General features: G+C 41.9%; 1 protein-coding gene across 1 annotated transcript; it reads left to right on the top strand.

Moving 5' to 3' along the window:
- Positions 1–145: 145 nt before the first annotated feature.
- RUVBL2 (RuvB like AAA ATPase 2) lies at positions 146–27,606 on the top strand. Its single transcript, XM_077457506.1, has 15 exons — positions 146–296; positions 3,633–3,681; positions 6,057–6,112; positions 8,100–8,241; positions 14,014–14,143; positions 18,186–18,252; positions 20,436–20,542; positions 20,985–21,078; positions 21,182–21,305; positions 21,649–21,743; positions 22,675–22,793; positions 23,232–23,351; positions 23,943–24,072; positions 26,200–26,314; positions 27,450–27,606. Exons 1-15 carry the CDS (start codon positions 282–284, stop codon positions 27,473–27,475), a joined length of 1,389 nt encoding a protein of 462 aa, XP_077313632.1. The 5' UTR covers positions 146–281; the 3' UTR covers positions 27,476–27,606.
- The last annotated feature ends 278 nt before the right edge of the window (positions 27,607–27,884 follow it).

The raw sequence follows: 27,884 nt of genomic DNA, 5'->3' as shown, positions 1-27,884 counted from the left end.
AGCCAAGTATAGATTACCCGCAGCTCATTTAATGAATACACTGCGTGACCTGACTGGTTGGTGACACCTGCTGGACGTGTCTGGTATTGCAGTCAGGATTATTTGTCACCGATCGGCTCTGCCCTCCAAAGACGGTTACACTGTCCCCTCCCCTGGTGGGCGGGGATGTGCAGACACACAGCTCCGGAACGTTCAGGCTGGGGTTTGGTTCCTGCCCGGCGGAGTATCTGTGTTGCACAGTGAGTGTGTCTGGCGGCTGTGTAGTGGGAAGAAGCGGCAGCATGGCAACCATGGCGGTAAGAGACACACAGAGACCGGGGGATGACATGGGGCCCGGGAGGGCGCTATGTGGAGGGGAATAGGTCACATAAATGGAGGGGAAGGTTATGGTGGGAGGACAGTGCGGACTTTCCATGCTAGCTGCCTGTATTGGGATGAATGAAATGCACAGTGATCCACACATGTCACCATGGGCCGGATCAGTCTTCTCAGGGGATGGACTGCAGACTAGAGACTGATATTTCAGCTGATCTATGAGTCCATTCCATTAGCAACCACACTGAGCAATGAAATTACAGGTGAAGCTGCTTTGGTTGCTAGGGGTAACGGTTTGTTGTCATTGGTGATGGTGACCGTATCATGCTCTGCTCATCATACGCCTTCCAATCTTGCATTCCCTCCTGAGTGCCAGCATAGGCCTTCCCTTAAAGGGGCTGCCCTCTGCGCAACAAACGTACTAAAGCGGCTCTTGTACCTGTTTTGGGTGGTAAGCCTTATGCATTTTAGTACTGGGGGTATTGGCGTGTCTGCTAGCCGCATCTGGGGTGCCGTTAGGGAATAATGACCCCACCAGTGCCATTTAGTGTTTTGGTACGTTTCTGGGAATGCACAGGTGTGAATGGGCTTAATTGTCTGGCCCTGTGTGTGCCAAAGCAGCTCCTGTACCTGTTTTGGGTGGTGAGCCTCATCTTTTTTTGTAGTGGTGTACATTTTGGCATGCCCCTGCTAGCTAAGTTTTGGGGTTTGTATATGTATGTGTGTGTGTGTGTATGTATGTATGTGTGTGTGTGTATGTATGTATGTATATATATATATATATATATATATATATATATATATATATATATATATATATATATATATATATATAGCTGCATTTCTAGAAACACACAGGTGTAAATGGGGCCTTAGATCTACCATCAACTAATCTACCTACAAAGGCCTGTCTGGAATGAGTAAGTTTCTTACATTACATCATCTTGTTAAATCTAAAATTGATTGTATTATACAATGACTGTACTGTCAGATTTATCAAAGCCATGTGAAATGAGAATCTGGCTAAATTCTCTGATCAGAAAGGCCCTTTTACTACATAGCAGTTGGTAGATCTGAAGGAAATTGAGATTGTGGAATGGTGAGCTGAAGGCCATTTCAAGCTATTTCACGCTGACCTGCTTTCATACAGATTTCTATTAGATCAGGCAGTTTTGGTGTGTTTTCTGAAAGCGCACCAGAAGTCCTGCAAGCATATATGTGTATGGCTACCAACATTTGAAATAATACCGTGCAGGAAGAGTATGCTTGCGGGGGTACCTGGTTTATGTAGAGGGATCCTATATTGGGGTGAAATGTTGTGATAGGGAATTCTTCAAAATGTCTGATTGGACCAGGGACTCTGTCTTCTCTATGGGATAACCAACTGCTGTGTTAGTGCATAACCAGGAGAGCCACAGGTATGGATGGAACAATGTAGCTATGTCTAAATGGCATACCTGGCTGATGTCTCTGAAGTAGGGATGAGCTCTGGTGTGTTCGCATACTCCACGTGCAGAGCCCGCCAGGAAGTCGACTCAGTGCTGCGCTAATCACAGGCAGTGAGACATTTTGCGATCTCTGCAGCCGCACATCGGGGCAATGTCTCACTGCCTGTGATTAGCGCTGTGCTGACTTCCTGCATGTGGAATATGTGAGCACACCAAAGCTCATCCTTACTTTGAAGTAGACATTGCTATTACAGTGATCTCCATGCTTCTGGGTCCTGTGCTGAGCGGCTGTACTTCTGCTTACTGAACACAGACAGGGAGGTTGGCCGCTCAGCATGGTTGCCATTCAGACTTTAGTTTGAATTTTTTGAATGAACAGAGTGTTCTCTGACCGGATGAGGTGTAAAGGCGGTTCAGTGATGTCACTCTCTCCTCTTCATCTAATCAGAAAATGCTTTGTATTCATTTAGCAGATGCAAAACATTCTCTGAATGACGCCCATGCTCAGTGTCTGACCTCCTGTGTTTACAATGCAATAGGACAGTCTCTCGGCACAGGACCCAGAATCAGGTGGAGATGACTGGAGTAGCGGTGTCCACTTTAGTGATTTCAAGCTTCCTGGGGCATTGTCAGGTATGGTATATACATAGTTACATTGGTCCAGCTTAGGCCAATATAATTATGTATAAAATATTCATGCCTGGAGTTCATTTATAAATTGTATCTTTAGGCATTTAATCTTCTGTCAAGATTTTATTGCTGTGTTCCCATGACTGTTGACATCAAAAAAGAAGTAAAGGGAATAAAAATAAAAAAATAATTTGAGTTCTCCCAAGAGGTTCGGCAAAAAATTTCAATGGATACACCTGCTTCAGGGACAGCTCTGTGTTTGATGCCGTGGCAGCAATTTTGATCCAAGTTGTAGCGATTGGCAGGAGGCAAACCCACTGAATGCTACACATTAAATTCAATGGGGGAGCGCTGGCTGCAGCAAGTTTCCTGGAAAAAAATGCCATTAAAACAGGCGGTGAGGAGGCGTCGCATTGCTTCTATGCTGCCTGACTAACCTCTGGAGCACGATCCAAATGGGAGAAAGGGAGATTTAGGCACATGTCTCAATCTCCCCCTAGAGTGCCTCCACTCTGGATGAAAAAGCACAGGGGTGTCTTTGGACAGCAACATTGTGTTCCACCCGGAATTTATTTTATTTTTTTTAAAAAGTCAGCGACTACAAACACTGTAGCTGCTGACTTCTAATAAGGACACTTACCTATCCAGGGAGTCCATCGGAGCGGCCGACATTTTAACTAAGTGGAGCCTTCATGCTTCAACCCTGGTTTCCTACTGCGCATGCGCGAGTCACACGGCGCTTCCTGAATGGCCCAGTCATCTGCTGGGGCACACACAGGTCCCAGAAGGCGGTGGGCGAGCAGCAGGAACTGGCGCCCTGGGCCATGGCGATACTGGGGCGAAAGTACACAACGTTCTTTGATAAAGGTAGCAAGGAGCAATTAAAAAAAAAAAATAAAAAATCTATAGCCAGAAACTAGTAATGGAGGAGGGGTAGGCATTCCTTTTAAGATCCAGTTTAAAAAGTGAGTGGTCCTCCACTTTAAGGATAAAGGTTTTATATGAATAAATAAAAGCTGACCATTGTAAGCACCACTGCCAGTAGTAAATGGTTTCTCAACACTCTAAACTTATACATCTACAGGAGAGCTTGTTCTGTTCAAAAACAGACTTACTTGCCAGATCACCAGAGGAAAATAAAAGAAGTCTAAACATATTAAAACAAAAAAACCCTTCAGGCATCTTCATTTTATGTTTGTGGTTTAAGCACTTATTTTTGTTTGTTTTGTTTTTTTCTAGACAACCAAGGTGCCAGACGTAAGAGATGTCACCCGAATTGAAAGAATTGGTAAACAGTCTAAATTAGTTTATAGTGTGTTTTCTGTGTAATATTGACATTTTTATTTTTAGAGCAATTACTTTTTTTTTTTTTTTTTTTTTTTTTTAATTCTCTAGGTAATGTGTTCAGATTACTCCTATGAGATTTTGTGCGTTAGGCTATTGTAGTTCTTTATGATGATCTCCTTTTTGTTGGAGCTGAATAGTTTCTGTGGAAACCAACAAGCAGCAAACGGCTTCCCTAGTAACAAGAGCCGTCAGGAAGTTGCACTTGGCTTATACTAGGGGCCAGTGTTAGAAAAATTTACATTTTTATTCACTGTAATTAGTGTTTGTTCAAACTGCTGTATATCAATTAATCTGTGTTTTACATAAAATGTGAGTGTTGTAACCCATTCTGTATTTGGTGATCAGGGCAGTGTCTGAAAGGAGGGCTTTTTTTTTTTTCTTTGTAATTATGCAGGGATCTCCGATTCCTCCTGTATTAAAGTGTGTTGTAGTTGAACTGTCGGCTGTATATAAATAATAATGAAGCACACTGGGCTAAACTCCAATGTATATGAACAGTTGCCAAAACACAGTGGTTGAAAATACATTGATGGAATTTGAAATACATCAGTATAAAACATTTAGACTTATTGTATGAACACTAAGGTTACATGTAAATCTGGTCATAAAGATTAAAGGCTAACTTCACCTTTAAAAAAAGGGGGCAAATATACAATATTTTTTTCATAGTAACTTGCAAAGTATTGTACTCGCAATCAGTGGATTGTAAAGGGGGAACACGCTTTTGGTTGCAGAGTTCGAAGAATTGTCAATGGACTGCAAGTGTGCTAATTGCAGCACTTGTATTTCATTGAGAACTACAAGTCTGCCTTGATGGCAGACTAACATATAATTTGTTTATTCGTGGATCTCTGTGAATGAATGATGCGGCTGTACAGGTGAAGCACAGTCACACAGCCACAATGATTTAAAAGTGACAGTTGCTGGGGTTGGGGAGAACCCCTGCATGCTGTCATAGGGAAGGAGGGGCAGGGTACAGTTTGAGGGTGGGGTCCCATTTGCAACATGTTACATCCTAAATACAAATGTAACATGGTGCAAAAGGTGAAGTAAGCCTTTACGTTTCTGCCAATTGCTGTGTAAACTTGAGCTGGGGGGGGGGGGGGGGGGTGGTTGGTGGGCCTGTCCTCTCCACCCAGCTCAGCAAAAGTCAATTGAAAAATCATAGGAGCTGGGTGGACGGTTTAGGCAAATAGTGGCTGCACCCTATTGGATACAAACGCTATTCGGGTATTGCGACAGCTGTGGGTTCTGGCTGTCAGAACATAATACTTGGCAAAAGCAATAGGTCCATCTGTGCTGTTTACCATAGCGGGGGGGGGGGGCACGACATCAAATTATTTTGCTCATTAAGCTGGGGGTGCTGAATTGGAGAAATCCTAAGCATGAATGGCTAGCTTTATGTACACTGGTCTTTTAGGTAGGATGCATGTTCATGTTTTTTCCACTTCTACCAGCTATACACACTGCCTTACATTCAATTTAACATCCATCATATGATCCACTTGGTGAACGTTGCCTTATGCTGGCCATACATTATACAATTTTCTTCTATAGATTTCCTTTAGATTTACCAAAAGCATATAATATGAGGTCAAATCTAAACACTTTCAATTTGTGTGCAATCAGACAGACCCTTGTACTACAGAGTTGAAGGTAAATTTAATAAGAAAATTGTATGGTGTATGGCCAGCTTTAGTTAAGACATGTACCCAAGTTCAAGGCAAGCAGTATGTTTCATTGAAGTTACATCTTGTTTGTGAGATGGCCTGTGTTTTGGACATGGCATGTGCGATCCACACAGGACAAATATAAAGTACTGCACTGAGCCTTACGGCTGAGCATGTACTTGTATTCAGCAACATGCTAGCACCAAACTGTCTAAAAGTGTATACCGTATTTATTGGCGTATAACACGCACAGTCATTTTAAGAGGGAAGTTTCAGGGAAAAAAACCTTACATTTTAAATAAGGCAGCTACTGGCCTATAACACGCACACACTATTTGCACCCGATTTTTCATGGTGAAAAAGTGAGTGTTATACGCCAATAAATACAGTAAGTCTACAATAACCGTCTGGTTTCACGCTGAACTTCTAAATTATCAACCTGAATGTGTATTTCCTGTAAGAAAAATGCACCCTTGTGACCTGTAACTTGCAATTACATATTGGCTCCTGGAGGAGCATGTAATTAGACTTTTTATAATGGCAAATTTTGTGGTGGTGTTTTTTTTTTTTTTTTTTTTTCCTTTTCTAGTAGCAGATACTTTTTAAGGTTACATCTGAGATAAAACATTTTCTCCTCCTTCATTAGGTGCTCATTCTCATATCAGAGGTCTTGGACTGGATGATGCACTGGAACCCCGACCGGTAATTATTATAGGCCAAATCCTTAGTAAATAGCTTATTGTATTATAGCAGTGACGGTTAAATGGATACTGATTTATGGACTGGCTCTTTAAAACGGAATGTATAATATTTTTAAATGTTTCACAATGAAGCCTTGTTATGACTAACAATGTCAGATTTAAAAGAAAAAAGGTATTCTTGCTAATGAAGTATACAGTAAAGTCACACCATTCAGTGCGTATTACTGTGCTTATGGCACCATAGGTGTGTACATGTAAATGGACCCATGGACATTTATTTTCCAAAATCCACTAAACTGCAGTGCATAGATGAGAACCAGCCACGCAGGACAGAATGGGATTTCTGCTTGACACGCACTCATGCAGTAAAATGCAACAGTTTTGTTGCATGTAAGTGGACAGATGTGAATAAACATGATTTAAACCCATGTCTTCCATGCCATTTTCAAATGTACCTGGGTAGTGATTAAGCTCCAGGTCATGACATGAGCTTGCACAGGTCTGTCTCCATCCCCTTGTGACAGATCTAGTTCTCAGAGCTGCCATTGCTAAGCATCAACCCTGCCAATATGGATTCTACTTTTCTGGAAGCATTGGGGGAGATTTACTAAAACTGACGCAGGTGTGCATAGTAACCAATCAGCATCTGACTTCAGCTTATCCAATTAAGCTTTGACAGTAAAACCTCAAAGCTGATTGGTTACTATGTACACTTGCACCAGGTTCTGTGTGTACAAGTTTTAGTACATCTTCCCCTATTGAGTCTATAGTCCACTTTCACCCAGGTGCCTCTGCTATGCAGAATCCGCTTGCTCAGTGGGGATCTCTTCACTGAGGCGGAAGACAGGTCCGTATCCGCTATACAGAGCCAGTACAGTCAGATGTAAATGGACCGTTTGTCCGTTTCTATCCAATTCGCCAGACGGATGGAAAAGAGGACCACCATTTGTCTGTTTTTTAGCAGATCAGATTGGATGACGGCTGGTGTAAACAGACATGTGTCTGCTGACATCCACTGCTCCATAGAGGACAATGTAGTGATCGATCAGATCGACGTGAAAAACTGACAGACGGATCTGATGGAACAGCTGTGTGACAGGGGCCAAACTACTTCACTACCCTGGGTAAAAACGGATAGGTATTATAAGCAATTGTGGGGTAAAGCTTGTACATTCACTTCAAAGTAAACCATTTTTTTTTAAATGGGATACCATTGTTAAACTACTTCTAAAAATGGATTTTGCTGGCTGTTCTAATCCTCTGGCTTTCACCAAGAGCAAGTACACAAATCAGGAAATGTAAAGTAAGATTGCTAATTTTTACCTGTATGCTTGCTTAAGTGGTAGTGGTAGGAAATACTAAAGCGGGGATAAGCAATTAGCGGACCTCCAGCTGTTGCAAAACTACAAGTCCCATCATGCCTCTGCCTCTGGGATTCATGCTTGTGGCTGTCAGTCTTGCTATGCCTGATGGGAGTTGTAGTTCTGCAACAGCTGGAGGTCCGCTAACTGCATATCCCTGTACTAAAGCATCAGTCACCATGGCAGCCAAGTAATTAGCATCTGCACTATGGACCGTGTGCTTCTCTTGAAGAGCTATCTATCCTTAATTTTTATACATTGTAGAGTTTCAGCAATGCGCACTAGGCTTCTAACTTTTAGGGGCCATTCACACCATATGGTCTCAATGCATAGACAAGGCAATTAGCCTTATGTCCTATTAATTCAGTTCACGCTGCACTGCATAAGGATGAATGAGTATAGTTACAAAAAAAAAAAAAAAAAGTTAACTGCTCACACCAGCAGCTCCATATTAATGTGCTCAGATGTTGTGAAAGGGCTCTTATAACGCTGATTTAAATAGCTTCTCCATAGTAGAGATGACCTGAAAATTAAACAGTTAAATAATAGCTAATGTGTACAATTTTTAGGTTTTGTGTTTTAATCTGTAGCTGAATGTGGTTCATAAGAAGCTCATTGTCTCTGCAGGTATCACAAGGCATGGTGGGGCAGTTGGCAGCTCGGAGAGCCGCTGGTGTTATATTGGAGATGATCAAAGAAGGCAAAATAGCAGGAAGAGCGGTATTAATAGCTGGACAACCTGGCACAGGAAAAACCGCCATTGCTATGGGTATTGCAAATATTCATGAAATGTTTTCTGAATATAAATGTTACCTGATTGTTAGGTTAAATGAGAATTTCTATTTATGGCATTTTGTCTCAAAACTACGCCTGCAATTTAGCGTAAGAGAATTTGTGTAAAGGACGGAGATGTTGTCCTTGGTTTTTGTAGTACTGGATTTTTTACTGAATTCTGAAAGTCTCATTAATGAATATTGTGGCCCTTTAAATCTTGATACAGGGTGTGGGAGAGTTGGGATCCTATTACCTTTTTAAAATTAGTCAAAAAAGGACTGGAACGTTTTTATATAACTTGCTTTTGGTACAGTTCTAATCTCTGTACTTTTATGTTTATGCTTCTAAGTGCAGGTTGCTGTTGCTCCCTGTGACAGCCGATAAAGGATCTTCTCCCTGCACCCGCTGTCACAATAAAAAAAAAAAAAAAAACAGCTGTGCAGGCCTCTTCCCACCTAGATGTGTCTTTCATTCACAGCGTTCTGTGAATGGGAGAACTACAACCACCCTTTTTTCCTTTTTGTCTTTTAAGACTTGTAGGTCTCGGTGAACTACCAGGGTGCTAGTGAGTGATCCAGGTAGTTTGTTGATTCTGCCTCTCTGTATGAGCAGACAGCTTACACTGTCAGACTGCAGGAGCCCTGCATGGCACCTGAAATGTGCTGATTGTGAGATTTTACCTATTAACAGATGTGCGTTCATAATATATTTATTTATTTTAATTTTTTTTTTAAAGGTGAACTTATCCTTTAAGTTAAACTCTGGGAAAAGCAAATGTCTGCATTCAAGAGGCATGTGTATTAGAGGTCGACCGATATATCGGCCAATATTTGGCGTTTCTTAAATTAATCGTCATCGGCTGATTAAAAAAAAAAAGGCAGATTTAAAACTTTAGCATGACTTGCAAATGACTTCTGTAATAGTGCCTGAAGTCTTCCTGTGGAGAACTTACTTGTGTCTCCTATCTGGGCAGCCTGCCAAGTCTGAGAAAAGAAGCTAAAGAGATACAATGTTTCTTCTTATCAATGAACTGAACTGTGTATATAGGAGTTCTCAATTTAACCATTTAAAGACTAAATCATTTCTGACACTTGTTGCTTACAAGTAAAAATCCTGTATTTTCTGCTAGAAAATCACTTAGAACCCCCAAATATATATCTATATGAGAGAGAGAGATTTTTATTTTTTTGCAGAGACCATAGGGATTGCAATATTTTATGTCACATGCCATTTGCACAGCGGTCTTTGTTTCAATAGATTTTTATTGTTATGAAAACAAAGGATGACAATACATAGAAATAGTGAAGTACAATGGGGCAAATCGCCCCTATGAAAACTAGATGCATCAAGCGGATGAAAAGACAACTGGCTCAAGTAAAAAAAAAAAAAACAATAACCAGACTGAGGCTAAGAACAAGCGGTTACATAAGCAGATTCAAGAAAAGGACATCAGGGCCTCTAAGCAGGTTGGGCACCTGGAAGCCTTTTGTCAGTGTCCTCCGCCTGGAGATGGGCTTGGCCCAGGGGAGGACGCCCCGCCGCCCCAAATGGGAACACGCTGCGGTTGGGCAACTCCCCCAGCCCCCCCAACTCCTCGGAGGGAGGAGTGGCTTCGTAATCTTTTCCAACCAAGAATGCTAAACGGAACTAATGTGAACTAGAAAATATGCCCTTGTGTGCGCAGCGAGTGCTAGGCGCGAGCTACCATGGAGGCAAAAAAGTTATATAAAACTTCCTCTCAGGGTATAAACCAATAGACCATTACAAATAGCATGTCCTTCACCCGAGGGACTCAATCGTCAAGTAGTAGTGCCCCCAGCATGTTGGGGGGGGCAGTTAGAGATTGAACATCTTGGAGATGGAACAGCTTGGGAGAACTATTTCTCATGCTAGTGTTAAGCCAAGAAGAGGAAAAGGAGTGCAGTCAGAAAGGAAGTGAAATGGGGTGTAAATGAGAGGAGAAGAAAAGAGGAAAAAGAGAGAGAAGGTCGTCCGGAGAAGTAAATGGCGAGCAGGGATGTATATGAGGTCAATGCGGAAGGGTGATTCCAACAAATGAAGCCCAAGTTTCCCAAGTATGATAGAATTTCTCAGAACGGTCCAAGATTACACTAGCCATCTTTTCTTGGTTCATGATCCATGAGATCTTTTTCTTAGCTAGTCTGGGTGACACTGATGTTTTCTTCCAGGCTTTTGCCAGGGTGAGCTTAGCCCCCAGTAAAATAAAGTAGATGAGGCGTTGTGTAAACCTGGACGTTTCATAGTTAGTAAGGTTGAATAAAGACACCAGTCCATCCAGTTCAACCTGAGTGAGTGTCTACCCCTATCCCTGTACATTGCACACTCACATTGGTCCCTACCCTCAAGGAGCCCACAATCTAAGGTCCCCATTTCATATACTAAGGCCAATTTTGGACAGAAGCCAATTAACCTACCTGCATGTCTTTGGAGTGTGGGAGGAAAACGGAGTACCCGGAGGAAACCCGCACAGGGAGAACATGCAAACTCCAGGCAGGTAGTGTCGTGGTTGGGATTCGAACCAGCGACCCTTTTTACTGCTAGATGAGAGTGCTAACCACTACACCACTGTGCCGTTTCCTTTATTGGGAAATTGAGGAGCGCCGTGAGAGGAGATGGTAGAATAGGCCTTGAAGCGATTAAGCTGATCCAAGAGAAAATTTTACGCCAGAAGTGACGGATCCTGGAACAGGACCACCATACATGAAACATGTCACCCCTGAGGTTGCTGCACAGCGGTCTTTCAAACGCAATTTTTGGGTAAAAAATACACTAATGAATTTAAAAGAGAAAACCAACTGTAGTTAGCCCATTTTTTTCATCCAAAAGTTTTGATTACCTGTATTTAATATTTAAGATATCATTTTTTTTTTTTTTTTTTTTTTTTTTTTTTTTGGAGGTTTGCTTTGTTTAACCACTTGCTTACTGGGCACTTAAACCCCTCTCAGTCCCAGACCAATTTTCAGCTTTCAGCGCTGATGCACTTTGAATGACAATTGCGCGGGCATACAACACTGTACCCAAATGAAATTTCTATCATTTTTTTCCCACAAATAGAGCTTTCTTTTGGTGGTATTTAGTTACAGCTCGGAGTTTTATTTTTTGCTAAACAAACAAAAAAAGATGCAAAAAAAAAAAAAAAAAAAATCATGTTTTAATAGTTTGTTATAAAATTTTGCAAACGGGTCATTTTTCTCCTTCATTGAAGTGCGCTGATAAGGCGGCACTGATGGGCTGCATTGGTGGGCACTGATGGGCTGCATTGGTGGGCACTGATGGGCTGCATTGGTGGGCACTGATAGGCTGCACTTGTGGGCACTGATAGGCATAGTTAAGGCGGCACTAATAGGCACAGATAAGGCGGCACCGATGGGCACAGATAAGGCGGCACTGATGGGCAAAGATGGGCACAGATAAGATGGCACGGATGGGTGGCACGGATAAGTGGCACGGATGGGTGGCACGGATGGGCACTGATAGGTACCACAGATAGATGGGACTGATGGGCACTGATAGGTGGCACTGCTGGGCACTGATGGGCGGCACTGCTGGGCACTGATGGGCGGCACTGGGGTGCAGCACCTTTGAGCAGATTGGGTGGCACTGTGGGGTGGCACTGTGGGTGGCACTGTGGGTGGCACTGTGGGCACTATGGGCACTGACGGGGGGCACTTTTGCTTTTATTTAATTTCAGGATGGCACTGCGGGAGGCAGGTGGGCACAGGCAGGTGGCAGGTGGTCCCATGTATTGATGGCCGTGATCGGGACTGATGTCCCGATCACGGCCGCCGGTGATCGGCTTTTTTTTTCTCTCCTCGCGCTGTCAGCGCGAGGAGGAATAATAGCCGATTACCGGCTCCGTTCTATCACATGATCAGCTGTCATTGGCTGACAGCTGATCACGTGATAAGGGGTCGGGATCGACCCCTTACACGGATCGGTGATCAGGCGAGTCTCACGGACTCGCCGATCACAGAGCGCGCCGCGCGCGCCCCTCAGGGGGCGCGCAGGCCGCTCGTAACCAGGACGACGTCAATAGACGTAGTCCTGGAAATCTAGGTCCGCGCTAATGCCGTCATTCGGCAATAGCGCGGTACCCAAGTGGTTAATAAATGTAAGAAATTTTCTGTATCACTTATTACGTAAAGCTGCTTACACACTGGAGCGGGCAGGCATTGACGGTAAAACGCGGTGCTGTTCGGCTGCTAGCGGAGCTCTTATAACCCAGCCAGTGGCCAATGAAGGGGTTAAATGCGCCCGTGTAGCACTGCTGACGAATCGCTTAGCAGGCGCTTCGGCAGCGGCGCCCATTCATTTCAGTGGGAAGTAGTGGTGGAGGAGCACTATACACCACTCCAAAGGTGCTGCTTGCTGGTTTCTTTTTTTTTATTTTTTTTTTTTTTTTACATCCTGCCAGCGCATCGCCTCAGTGTAAAAGCACTTGGGCTTTCACATTGAGACTGCAGGGAGCCGTTTTGCAGGCACTTTTCGGGTGCTATTTTTAAGGCCTAAAGCATCAGAAAGATGCCTTGGTGTGAAAGGAGTCTAACTGTTAGCTTTTATGAGATGAAGGGGGGGAAAAAAATCGGCATCATATCAGCCGCCGCAATTTCTAAATATCGGCATCGGCCAGAGAAAAACCCATATCGGTCGACCTCTAATGTGGTCGACCAGTATGGGTTTATTTGTATTCTTACTTGACTTTTGGTGTATTTCTTCCTGATCTGTGCTGTAATCCAAATTGAAATGTGTAGGCGCTTCATGTGATCAAAGCCAGTCACTGTTGCTCGCTCGCTCTCCTTGTACAGGGTAACTGGTGTTGTAGTTTTCTCAGGCAGCCTGTGGTGGGTGGACCTGCTTGAGTCACTTCCACAGCTCTGCTCTATGCACAGGCTATGTGAAAGCGGGGTTCCACCCTAAAGTGGAACCTCGGCTGATCGGATCCCTCCCCCCCCCCCCTCCGGTGTCACAATTGGCACCTTTCAGGGGGGAGGGGGGTGGAGATACCTGTCAAAGACTGGAAATGTCTATGCCATTTCCTGTCCTGCCGCGCTGTCTGCTGGGACACACACGGGTCTCAGAGACAGTGCGGAGAATTCCTATTGCGCTGCGCACCTCGCGCATGCGCAGTAGGGAACCGGGAAGTGAAGCCGATTCGCTTCACTTCCTGATTCCCTCACCTAGAATGGTGGCGGCAGCAGCCGAGGGCCGAGCGATCGATCGGCCTCGGCTGCCGGCATCGCTGGAACCCGGGACAGGTGAGTGTCCATTTATTAAAAGTCAGCAGCTGTAGTATTTATAGCTGCTGGCTTTTAATATATATATTTTTTTTTTTTGGTGGAATCCCTCTTGAAGCACAGTGATGATGTCACTGCTACTTTTTATATGTTAATATCTGGAATTGCAAAAGTGTTTTGATGCACTTTTTTTGTGTGACCAGAGCTCAACTTTACAGCTCAATGACAGGCAAGCAGCTAAATGACACAAACCTGCAAAACTTGTGTAATTCTATTTTCAGCCTTGTGCTCTGAGCATCCCTGAACAATGCGTAGGTAGTCTGGTAACACATCTATTTTGTCAGCCATCTGTTCAGTATACAAACTTTCTAATGACAGCATAAAGCTTACAGTTGTATACATTTCTATCGTGATCTGTTTTATATACAAGGAACTCCTCTAATTCATCCTTTATTTTATTTTTTTGTTTTATTTTTTACTAAATGTACTCTGTCTGCCTCTAATTGTTTCAGGTATGGCTCAGGCCTTAGGCTCAGACACACCGTTTACAGCAATTGCTGGCAGTGAAATCTTTTCTTTAGAAATGAGCAAGACGGAGGCCTTGACACAGTCTTTCCGGAGGTCTATTGGTGTTAGAATAAAGTAAGAAGGCTATATTCTACATAACTTGTCTAATTTCACTATTTTTATATTTTGAACGTTAATCAAGCAGCTCACCTATAATGCACTGGAGCCTATTTCATAATTGCTGGGAAATATCATTTTGTCTTAAAGTGCTTCTAAAGGGGGGGAAAAAAATAAATAAAATGTCATACTTGCCTCCTGCTCTGTGCAGTTGTTTTGCTCAGAGTAGCCCCAATCCTTCTCTTCCGTTTGTCAGGTAAATATAAAATTAACATATGACTAACTCAGTCTTAAAGTGGTTGTAAACCCTCTGGGACCCTCCGGCTAAAAATCGCTGATGCCCCGCCATTATTAATAAAAACAACAAAAAGTCCCTACATTTTTTTTTTTTTCCCCCTTATTTTGTAGACGCCATAGCGTTTGCACAAACTAATTAGTTAACGCCTGTCCCACGATCCAGCGAGTCGACCACCCGAAGCCTTGGTTCTCTTCCTCCTTCTTCTCGGCGCCGACATTGCAAGTGTGGGCACCTGGATGTGACAGCTTGCGGCTTCACAGCCGGGTGCACACTGCGCATTTGTGAGTCTCGCTGTGCTGTCCTGACTGGCTGAATAATCTTTGTGTCCCAGAAATTTGCAGTGAGGGAGGGGGTGGAGTCTCCTAGGAAGCGCAGGGGGAAGTAGGAGCCAAATGTGGCATGTCAAAGTGGGTTAGGACTCCTTTTTAACCACTTGACCACTGGGCACTTAAACACCCTTAATAACCAGACCAATTTTCAGCTTTCGGTGCTCTCACATTTTGAATGACAATTACTCAGTCATGCAACACTGGACCTATATGAAATTTTTGTCCTTTTTTTTCACACTAATGGAGCTTTCTTTTGGTGGTATTTAATCACCGCTCGGTTTTTTTATTTTTTGTGCTATAAAAGAAAAAATACAGAAAATTCTGTAAAAAAAAAAAAAAAATGAATTTTTCTTCGTTTCTGTTATAAAATTTAGCAGACTAGTAATTTTTTTTCTTCATAAATTTTGGCCAAAATTTATACTACTACATATCTTTGGTAAAAATAAGTACAAATTGGTGGATATTATTTGGTCTTTGTGAAAGTTATAGAGTCCACAAGCTATGGTGCCAATATCTGAAAATTGATCACACCTAAAGTACTGACGGCCTATTTCAATTCTTGAGACCCTAACATGCCAGAAAAGTACAAATACCCCCCAAATGACCCCTTTTTGGAAAGAAGACATTCCAAGGTATTTAGTAAGAGGCATGATGAGTTTTTTGAAGTTGTCATTTTTTCCCACAATTCTTTGCAAAATCAAGATTCTTTTTTTTTTTCCTTTTTTTTTTTTTTTCCCCACAAAATTGTCATATTATCAGTTTATTTCTCACACACAGCATATGCATACCACAAATTACACCCCAAAACACATTCTGCTATTACTCCCGAGTATGGCGATACCACATGTGTGAGACTTTTACACAGCGTGGCCACATACAGAGGCCCAACATGCAGGGAGCACCATCAGGCGTTCTGGAGCACCCAGGACAATTCTGAGATTTCTCTCCTACATGTAAAAATCATCATTTATTTGCTAGAAAATTACATAGAATCCCAAAACATTTATATATGTTTTTTTTAGCAAACACTCTGGAGAATACAATGGTGGTCGTTGCAACTTTTTATCTCGCACGGTATTTGCGCAGCAATTTTTCGAATGCTTTTTTTTTGGAAAAAAAAGTTTTGTGCTTCAAAAGAGAAAAAAAAACCCAGTAAAGTCAGCCCAATTTTTGCATAATGTGAAAGATGAAGTTACGCTGAGTAAATGGATACCTAACATGTCACTCTTCAAAATTGCACACGTTCGTGGAATGGCGCCAAACGTCGCTACTTAAAAATCCTCATAGGCGACGATTTAATTTTTTATTACTGGTTATATGTTTTGAGTTACAGAGGAGGTCTAGGGCTAGAATTATTGCTCTCGCTCTAACGTTCGCAGCGATACCTCATGTGTGGTTTGGACACCGTTTTCATATGTGGGCGGGACTTACGTATGCGTTCGCTTCTGCATGCGAGCACATGGGGACAGGGGCGCTTTAAAAAAAAAAAGAAATGTATTGTTCATTTTACTTTATTTATTTTAGTTTTTTTTAGACTTTTTTTTTTTTTTTTTTTTTTTTTCTCAAAAATAATTTTTTTTGATCACTTTTATTCCTATTACAAGGAATGTAAGCATCCCTTGTAATAGGAATATGGCATGACAGGTCCTCTTTACAGTGTCAATAAGACCCCACATCTCACCTCTAAGCTGGGAAGCCTGAAAAAAAAAAAAAAAAAAAAAAAAAGATTCTGGCTTTGATCGTATTGGTGAGTCGGTAGAAGCACCGGAGGGCGGCGGGGGGGGGGGGGGGGGATGTCTATGGCTGGGTATTGCAGGGTATCACCGACTATGGCTGGGTATGGCTGGGTATCTCAGAGTATGGCATTGCAGAGTATTGCGTTGCAGAGCATTGCAGGGTGTTGCACAGCACGGTAATGCAGGGTGTTGCACAGCACTGCAGAGTATTGGCAGGGAATTGAGGGGTTAAATTTCGGTGAGCAGCGATGTGGGTACTGCAGGTGCAGCCCACATCGCTGCTGACACCGATCTCTTCCCCCTCCGCTCTTCCGATCGGTACAGAGAGGGAGGGAGGGACCGGCATCATAACATGACGCCGGTTTGTTTACAAGTGATCAGTCCGTCATTTGACAGAGCGATCACGTGGTTACCGTGATCCGTGATGCGCCGGGTCCACAGGATGCTCTCGAGTGGGCACAAGAGCGGAATTCTGGGAGGACGTCATATGACGGCCTCCCAGAGTTAAACAACCGCCCTGTAGCCGTCATTCGGCTATGGGCCGGTTGTTAAGTGGTTAAAGTGGACGTTCCACTTTTGAGTGGAACTCTGCTTTAAGTATAGTGAACTTTTTAAAGCTAAACTCCGACTTTTGCTACACTTTACAAGCTGGCCCAAATGTCCCTCACTAACATGTAAAGCAGCTGGGTGTGCGGTATAAACTGTATGTAGATGAGGCTACATACAGCATACCTGACAAATAAAAACAGGGCTCTCTGGGGGAATGAACTAGTTAGGGCATTCTGGGGGGGGGGGGACACACAGGTATTCCTGAAATACGCACTTCAAGGAGAGGGAAGCAGCTCTCTAGTAGAAACAAAAAGGAACAGCAGAAGGCTCTTCTATGTGTAGTGGTTGTAGGTATTGGCTCAAGGAAATAAAAACACTTACTAAAAACAGTAGGTGTAAAGGCTCATCCGAGTCATAAAGGTCACTGAGCCCCAGCATGTCTGTGTCAGGCGACAGCACTGATGGAAGAATCCGAAGCCCAGCCAGAATTGGAGAATCATGGAGGATGGAAGCGGGAAGAGCGATCAGTGCTGTAGGGACCAGCGTGGACCTGAAAGTGACCTCAAAAGGGGTGTCTCGTGTTTCAGATCCCTTTGGCTCCTGGCATGAAGGAGCCAATGGGCATGCGCTGAACTGCAACGCGTCACTTTTGACATCACTTCTGGGTCCTGCATTCCACGCTGGTCCCTACAGCACTGATCGCTCTTCCCGATCGCTCTTCCCGCTTCCATCCTCCATGGTTCTCCAATTCTGGCTGGGCCTCGGATTCTTCCATCAGCACTGCCACCTTAAATGGACACAGCCCACTGGACACTGCTGAGACTTGTGACTTTTGACTCTGAGCCTTTATAGTATAAAGTGATTATATAGAGATTGGTAAACTACCTTTTTTAGTAATCTTGACGCTAGTGAGAGAGCTTTCTACATGTGCAAGAACCAGAGTATTCTGGGTAACAAATAATCTATAGGTCATTGGTGTGGTGCAGAGAAGAGTAATTAGAATTTTGTCTTGCACTTACATCAAGCATGATTTCAATTGAGATTATTTAGAATAAAATAGCTTGAATGAGATCTCGTCATTTGATAATTTTATGTAGTCAACAAAACCGGCGCTATGCTTCATACAAACCTCTACACTGTTTTTCTAGAGAGGAAACTGAAATAATTGAAGGGGAGGTGGTGGAAGTTCAGATCGACAGACCTGCAACAGGAACCGTGAGTTGATTTTTATTTCAGGTTGAATTGTCTTCTTAATTTTAACATTATTTGAACCTAAACCTAAAGTCCTCTGCATCTACCTCCCCTATCCAGTGATGTCGGAAAACTTATTTTTTTTTTTCTAAATTCCAGCTCCCCTATGCACCAATATAGCATTTATGTACTTTTTGATTATTATTTTTATTTTTTTTGCAAAAATAAAACTTTCCATAAAATCTACAAACGCGTGTGTACCTTACTGTTCTACATCCGTGATTCAAAACGTATCTATTGTTTGTTTTGCTTCCTTACAGATCATGACACGGGAAGGAGTTGACCAGCTGACCTCTTTGGCACACACCCTGCATCATCCACCCTCCCAGCTGCATGTTTTTTTAAATGAAATGCAATCAGTGATCAGCCGTCTCACTAAATACAAAATATACCAGATTGCATAGTGTATGGCTTTCTTTTATACAAGTACATGGAAGGGAGTGGACAGAAACACTCAGCTGTCAAGCCCTGTTCATGTCTCTGTGTAGTGGGAACTCGCATTTATACATCTAAAATTACTAGTTACTCTTTCAGTGCCATTAATTGGTAACGGCACACCAAACACAGAAGCAAGCACACATTGTGGCAGATGCTGAGAAACGCACAGTAAAAAACACGCAACCCACCAAACGCCAGCATGTCCCATAGCCTGCATATAGCACAGCCCATTTAAATCAACAGGCTTCCCTATTTGTGTCACAGGAAAAACGAGGCATAAAACTTTCTCGCACTATGCTAGTTGTGAATGGGGCCTGAAAGTGAAATTGGTGAGAACACAAGAACAATGATGCTCCATTCACATGGAGTGTGTTCTTGCATTACAAAGATGCGCTGCAGTAAAAAAAACGCACCAAGCTCCGCTCTAAAAAAATAAATAAAATAAAAGCTTCTTTTGGGGCATTTGGTGCGGGTAGGGCAGCCATGCCAGGCATTCAGGTGGGTGGGCTGCCGTCTGAGTGAAAATGCTCAGAAACACCACCCCCCTTCCAAATAAATAAACGCATGTGGGAATGCGAGTTCCCGCTATGCAGAGATGTGAACGGGTCTTGACAGCTGAGTTTCTGTCCACTCCCTCCTAGGTATAAAGATGGCCATGCACTATGCAATCTGTGCATTTTAGTGAGAAGGGTGATCACTGATTGCATTTCATTTAAAAAACGTGCAGCTGGGAATGGGAGGGGGTAGAAGAAGGGTGTATGCTAATGAGGTCAGCTGGTCATCTCCTTCCTGTGTCATAACCTAAAGTCTGTAAGGACATTAGACAGAAGCAATAGATAAGTTTTGAATCATGGATATAGGACAGTAAGGTACATGTCTGTAGATTTTATCGAAAGCTTTGATATTTTTGCAAAAAAAGTACAATGATGCTATATTGGTACATAGGGGAGCTGGAATTTAGAAGAAAAAAAGTGACCTTGGCCTTTAAATGGCTGCCCTAGAAATGTCGTAATTCCTGTGTATGCACACAGGAGGTAAATCATCCCAGCACCTGAGGAATGCCAAAATTGTACACTGGCTGGTACATGCACGGCTCAATATACAATCTATAGAAACTTGCTAGCAGCATTTACTACAGAACAGATGCACAGATTATCTTCATAAATCATTTTTGCTAGTGTTTTTTCCACTTTAAATGGCAGCCTAAATCGTTAGCTTGCCAGGATGGATAAATAAAAAGTAAATTGCAGGACAGAAATTCTTAATTTTCATGGTGAAAATAGAACTCAAGACTTCCTTCAGTGTTGGCTGCCTGTCAGTCTTGATCACATGATCTTGGCAGAAATAGACAGCCAGCAAGTTTGATCTCTTCCTGTAAAGCAGAAATATTCAGGTTGGCTGATCCTCCCATTCTGCAAACAAGAAAGTTTGGTTGCGCATACATGTGAAGGGATTAGTTGTTGGAAGAAAGTTTGTTTCACAATACATCAATACGTTATAAATCTGTAAATATTGCATCTAAATTGGGTTTACAGGTCTTTAATTTATTGTATAGCTATATTGTCTTAGCTGGATATTGGCATATATTTGTGCAATTCTGTTGCGTAAATTGTTACCTCTGTAAAATAAAAAAAATAAATAAAAAAAAGATTTCTTAGATGTGGATATTACTACCATTTTTTTTTTTTTTTTTTCTCAATTTTTTTAAGGGAGCAAAAGTAGGTAAACTGACCTTGAAAACAACCGAGATGGAGACTATTTATGATCTGGGAACGAAGATGATAGAATCGCTGACAAAAGAAAAGGTGCAGGCTGGGTAAGTTGACCCACCCAGGCCAATTCTGACATTTCTCTCCTAAAATGTAAATTTGTATATTTTGCTAGAAAATCCCCCCCCCCCCCCCCCCCCCAAAAAAAATTTTTTTATATATTTAATATTCAGACCACCAGTGCATTATTTGTGCAGTGATTTTTCAAACAGGTTTGTGTTTTTGTGTGATTTTTTTATTTTATTTTTTTTAATTCTTTTTCATGAATTGTAATGCAAAAAAATAGTGTATAACATAATTTTTTTTTTTATTCTAAAATATAAAAGATATTGTGTTGAGTAAATGGATACCAAACATGTCATCCTTTAAAATTGCACATGCCCGTGGAATGCCACCAAACTACAGTAATTTAAAAAAATATCCATTGCCAAAGCTTTAAACATTTTTACAGGTTGCCAGTGGTGCAATAATGGAATTTTTATATTTTAGGGATGTGATAACCATTGATAAGGCCACAGGGAAGATCACAAAACTGGGTCGTGCATTCACCAGGGCTCGGGATTATGATGCCATGGGATCACAGGTATGAGAACAGTATCATTGGACACTTATAGATTTTCTAGGAATACGTCAAAGCTATTGATTTACAGTTGTGTTTTTTGTTTTTTTTCCTTTTCATGGTTTAGACAAAGTTTGTACAGTGTCCTGACGGGGAACTTCAGAAACGTAAAGAAGTGGTTCATACTGTGTCATTACATGAAATTGATGTCATTAACAGCAGGACACAGGGATTCCTTGCTTTGTTTTCTGGTATGTCACCCAGAATAGAGTTAAGGGTTTATGTATGGAAAGCAAGCTGTAAGAAAATGTATTTGATCCTCTGCTGATTTTGAACAATGATCAGTCTATATATAAATATGTATGTGATCCTTGTATGAAAACATTTCCTAATAATAAACCAGTATCTAAGATCAAGTTGAGCTTATATGAACTGTGACATCACAGCTCTTGTGGAAAATGAGTTTCAGACCTATGTGAGGGGAGAGACATTTATTACCGTGGTATATATTCACATTCTGTATTTATCATTTTTGCCTCATTATTTTTGTTATGGATCTTACACTTCAATAAATTCCCAAATTATTACCTGTAGGTGATACTGGTGAGATTAAGTCAGAGGTCCGGGAGCAAATCAATGCAAAGGTTGCCGAATGGAGAGAAGAAGGGAAAGCAGAGATCATCCCAGGGGTAAGTCGGGCATGCATACTTCATGATTTACCTGTTAAATGCCATTATTACCAACACAGTACCAGCATGTTTCACCCCATGCACTACCAGGCTTTTTTCAGTTTTCAGCACTGTGATACTTTCACAGTTACAAACCGCTAGATTTATAGTTTTTTTTTACTGTAAAAAGACCAAAATTGGTGGGGGGTGTGAGAGAATGTACTTTCTGTCATAAAACACGGCAAACAAAAAATGCCAGGACAGTAAAAAAAAAAAACTCAGGTGACCCATTTTTGGAAAGTTGACACTTTCAAGACCCTCTTACAGGTGACATACAGTGGGAGGATGGAGACAAAGGAGTTAATGTACAGGTTGTGCAGAATAAGGGAGGTGAGAGGTTTATATACAGGTCAGATCCGAGTCGGGGCAGGGTTTACATAATCTGTAGAATAAGATTAGAACATTGGATTTTATTTATTATTGGCACTGTTCCTGCATATCACTGGTGCTGACTGTCGGTAGGCTTTCTCTCCTGTCACACGTGTGTGTGTGTGTGTGTGTGTGTGTGTGTGTGTGTCCTTCCTGATCACCAGCCTAGAAGTGAAACACAGCAGCCTTTGTTTACATTCTTTGATGCTGTGATTGGTAATGGGGATCATGAGGTACAGAGCCACTCTCATTTGGCTTTGTACCTTTTTTTTTTTTTTTTTTTTTATATACCCTGTGTTCCACTGTGTCTTGCAGTGTGAATTGTGATCACTGGCTTTTTGCACAAGTTCCTGGAGGACATACTGGTATGTTCTTCTTCCAAAACGTCCGGATCAGGAAGATCATAGGTGTACAGTGGCTGTCCATTTAAAAACCGTAAAAAAAAAAAAAAAAAAAAAAAAAAACATGCACTACTGTCGGAAATTATGTCTGATCAATGTAATAATAATTTGTCTTCCACCAGGTGCTGTTTATTGATGAAGTTCACATGCTGGATATCGAATGCTTTTCCTTCTTAAATCGAGCGCTAGAAAGTGATATGGCTCCAGTTCTCATCATGGCTACAAATAGAGGTATTACTAGGTAAGATAAAAAAATGTGTTATGATTTTGCACTGCCTACCCAAACAAAATTCTATATAAGATACTTCAGTGAATTGATGTAAAATAAAATAAAACCTATAGTTTCTAGTTGGTTTATCACAAGGTAAGATATATTTCTGTACCTGACTTTTATTTTTATTTTTTTTTATCCATCAGCATGTGTAACTCTAGTAATGACCTAGATAAATATGATCAGAAGTCTGAGCTAGATACTGCTGTCTGAATCAATGGCTCACAAGTATGGGCAGAAGCATATTCTACCACAATATTTTATCTGTAGTTGGAGTGCCATAACCTGCAGACTTCTATGGTGGTGCCTTTTGCGGTTTCTTGTAAAAGTAGCACATCTGAACAAAGGATATACCCTTTGGAAGCCCAGTTCTAGGTATTTGTACTTAAATTTTTATCCTATTTGTAGGATTCGTGGCACAAACTACCAGAGTCCTCATGGTATTCCCATCGATTTACTGGATCGGTTACTGATTATTTCCACTTCTCCATACAATGAGAAAGAAACCAAACAGATCCTGAAGATCAGGTGAGGCTTGCGTTGAGGAAAGTTAGTTATTGAATGACTCTATTACTATATAATGTAACTCTACCCGTTTTCAAAATAAGTATGCCTACGTATGTGTGTCTTGATATTTTGATCCTTTTTTTTATTTATTTATTTTTTTTTTCTTTTTTTGTATTTATTTTTGTTAGAAAAGATCAGCATTTAGTATATTATATTACATTTTTTTTCCAGTTCTATAATTTAAAAAGGTTTCCTGTAACAAGGACTAGCATATATGTAATATTAAATCTACCCCGCATAAACTGCATCAAACGTTTTTGAATTGCCATTGACATGCTTGAAAAGAGAAGCATTTCTGAACAAATGCCGGTGTACACAAACTGTAACCTTCAGGACAGAACACAAATTTGAGCCAATGTACCACAATAAAAAAAATACACACCACCTTAGTACAGTGGAGTAAGAATGGTGTTGAGGTTGACAGATTCCAACATGACTTGAGCTAGAATGAAGGGTCACAGTCTTGAACAGTACACCTGTTCTTTCCACAAACCAACATTAGTCTCCAGTGAGGAACATTATCATTATTTGATAGATTTGCTCTTGTGCTAGGTGTGAAGAGGAAGATGTGGACATGAGTGAAGATGCGTACACTGTATTGACACGGATTGGTCTAGAAACTTCTCTGAGGTACTCCATGCAGCTTATCACTGCTGCAAGCCTCGTCTGTAGGAAAAGGAAGGTGAGTTAATGAACACTGAGGTTTTATGTGTACTTTTACGTAATCAAAATAAAAAAAACAGTTTTCATTGTAAATAGTAACCTCTACTATAGTAACTGCAAAGTGTTTTTTGAAGAGTATTTGTACCTCAGTTTGAGACTGTACCTGCACGCCTACAGGTATGGCCAACTATAGAGAGATACAGGACTCCCAAAATGTACAACATTGGAGGTGGTTTAGCCACGTTTCCTAACGCGATATAGCCAATATACAGCTACATAGTGGCTCTCCAGTTCTGGGAGGGCGTCCTGGGATGACGTCACAAGAAGGCGCCTCACGTGCCCCCTGGGGTGCGTACAGGGCCATTTTTTTAAGGCAGGGCAAAAGGGGCCGATGCCCTGGGCCCTGCCATTGTTGTGGGGCCCAAAGCAGATGCCTCATACTTGCCAACTATCCTGGTTTAAATTCCCTCGTCCCTTGAGGATTTAGTCCTGTGCTGTGTCCCAATATCTCAGTGTGAAGTGCTGCTACTAATGCTGCCCAGCTCTGCCCTATTGTGGTGTACAGATGACTCACATGCAGACCTGTGTTTACATGTAAATTACCGACTTTCATATGTAAATCGTGATGACATTCATATGTAAATTGCAGCAGCCAGCAGCATTGATATGTATATCATGCGCCACAGTAATCTCTAGCAAACAATCAACAAGCAGAAATCATGTGCTGTACCTCTAGCAACTAATCAGTGAGCCGTAATGCGTGCTGTACCTTTGGCAACCAGTCAGTGAGCGGTAATGATATACTGCAAGCACTGGCAACCAATTGCAATAGGTGCCTGATCTGATTCAGTAAACTGAATTTGAGTCTAGCTGCTATTTATTGTATGTCTCAGAGCAGGTGGAGAGTGAAAATGCATGGGGGGGGGGTTGGGGGCCCCAAGAAAAGTTTTTTTGCCCAGGGTCCAATCAATATTAAAGAAGGCCCTGGGTTGCAAAGGGCATGTAAAATGTCTGGCAAAGGGGAGGGGGCAGGCTGACATGTAACCGAAGAGGTTGAATACTCAGGGAGGGAGATCACTAGGGCTCAAATTGGGCCCAGAAGATGGCACCTGAACTCGCTCACATGCTCCCTTCCCTACTCTCCAACTTCAGTACCCCCACCCCCTCCCAACCACTTTTTTTACGTACAGCAGGCAACAGGGGTGGCCATCTTGAGCTGATCTGCAGCAGTGTCAGTGTGGGCACTGCTCATCACGATTCCCAACCCACCCCCCAACCACAACCTGTCCCGCTAGCTATGGGTGGAAGATAGCCTCCTTCCCCCTCCACCTGACCAAACTGCCCGTCTCTTCTTTTGCTTGGATCCGGAGGTGGATTACACCATCCAGAGACATGTGCACCACCCCTATCCCTCCACTTGTGACTGCCTCTCCCGTGCTGCTCGGGCATTTTCACTCACTAGAGCCTCACACTGGAAACTGTCACCGTCTGGCACTAATTCATTTTGTATGGACACAAATCGCAACGCAAAAAAACGGTTTTCGGGTATCGGACCATTTTCACGAGTACTTGTACTCATAGAAATACTCGGTATTGGTGCAACCCTAATAAATTCATATGGGTACGGTGTTGCATGACTAGCCTGGGCAAAAAGGGGATAAAAGTGCAGGTGGTATAAGCAAACCTGTGGTTTTAAATAAGGGCACAATGCATTTGTTACTTTTGTTGCACCCTGGAATGCTGTATAAAACTTCCTATCTAGTTATCACTTTGTGGTTATGGATCATAGGCACATCCTAGCCCCTCATCTTGCACTGCCAAGCCTAGACATGAACACAATGCGTGCCAGTGCTTATAAAATTACTGACTGAGAGTCTGTATATGTCAGGCAGACCCTTGGCCTCAGCAGAGGGACCAACGCTAGGAGTTCTGTGATGACTTTGTGCAATTTGTACATTTTTATTCTTCAGTTTCATCTTAATGGGACATTCAGTTGTAAACTTCTGTAGAGGCAAGCACTGATGTAAATGTTTGTTGTGTCTGTGCATTGTATTGACTCTATGTAAATGAATACTATGTATACTTAATTGATACATGAATTATGTATGGCAGCCAGCTGATGATTAAGGTCTGTTTTTTATTTCAGGGCAGTGAGGTCCAAGTAGATGACATTAAGCGAGTATATTCTCTATTTCTTGATGAATCCAGATCAACACAGTACATGAAAGAGTACCAGGATGCCTTTATGTTCAATGAAATGAGTAAGTAGTTCACTCCAACTATGCAGCACTGAAAACATCAACTGAACATTCCGTGTAAGCTTGATTTAGCTGTATAAGACCCCTTTCACACTGGGACGTTTTTCAGGTTCTTTAGTGTTAAAAAAAAAACGCACGGGAAAACGCCTGAAAGAAGCCTCATCTGCAATCCCAATGTGAAAGCCCGATTGCTTTCACACTGAGACCCCTTTCACACTATGGTGTTTTTCAGGCGCTTTAGCGTTAAAATAAGCACCTGAAAGAAGCCTCAACTGCAATCCCAATGTGAAAGCCTGAGTGCTTTCACACTGAGGCGCTGCGTTGGCAGGCCGTCAAAAAAAAGTCCTGCAAGCAGCTTCTTTGCAGCGCTTTTGGAGTGGTGAATACAACGCTCCTAAAGCACCACTTCCCATTGGAATCAATGTGAAGCGCCTGCAAAGCGCTTTTGGCAGCAGCACTTTGTGGGCGCTTTTAACCCTTTATTTGGCTACTAGCAGGGGTTAAAAGCGCCCCAATAGTGCTCGAAAAATGCTGGTAAAGCGCTGCTAGTTTAAGTGGCGCTTTACGAGCATTTTTCAGATGCTGACATTGTGAAAGGGCTCTTAAAGCACTTGGGCTTTCACATTGGGATAGCAGATGAGGCTTCTTTCAAGCGCTTTACAGCTTTTTTTTTTTTTTTTTTTTTTTAACACTAAAGCGTCTGAAAAGCCCCAGTGTGAAAGTCTTACAGCAACTAATTTAGGAGATGCAGGAAAGAAAGTAGGCAACAGGTCAGTGAGTACTTTAACATAATTAATCCCATCTAGTACAATATCAGGAGGTGCACAAGGCCACAATCTTAAAAGTCAGACAATAAAAGTAAAATCTACCACAATTCTGCCAATATTGAGAGGTATTCTTGGTATAGAAAGGGTTTGGGAGCCCCATCAGAGGTAATCTTGGCATTGAAAAGGTTTTGGAGCCCAAAGTGAATGTTGCTGTGGGGCTGTTTATTTGCTTAGTAGATCTGTTTAAGTATCAGCGGATCATCTACAAAATTGATGCTTTTTTTTTTTTCTCTCTCCTTTTTTTATTTTCTATGAAAGGCAGACAGATTTCATCCTCTTTAATCATATTATTCTTTTGTATTTGTTTGCAGAAGGAGATACCATGGACACTTCTTGATGACTTCAGAAATGGTTAAACAAATTTATTGTAATATTCTTTTCCCTCATGTTGGTCCAGTTTCATCTCTTGTCACATGCCTTAATTTGTCTTTCCCCATTCTTTTATATTAAAACAAAACAAAATGTAAAGTGTTTTTGTTTGTTGTTTGTTTTTCCAGAATTCTCGTGTGTGTGTGTGTGTGTGTGTGTGTGTGTGTGTGGGGTTTTTTATTTTTTTATTTATTTTTTTTTTGGCGCCATAAACACATCCTGCTAATACTTATACAGGATACACTTTTTATTTTATTTTTTTTCTCAATGTTAATTTTTCTAATGTTTCTGAGCAGTTTCAGTTCTGTTTCAACATCTTCCTTCATAACTACATTATTACACTAACGCCGCAGCTAATTGATAATATATACACAATA

This window comes from Lithobates pipiens, unplaced genomic scaffold (genome assembly GCF_037356315.1).
Source record: "Lithobates pipiens isolate NorthernLeopardFrog02 unplaced genomic scaffold, aLitPip1_a1.2 Scaffold_27, whole genome shotgun sequence".
NCBI classification, from domain to species: Eukaryota; Metazoa; Chordata; class Amphibia; order Anura; family Ranidae; genus Lithobates; species Lithobates pipiens.
This window is presented reverse-complemented; position numbering and strand designations above follow the sequence as displayed.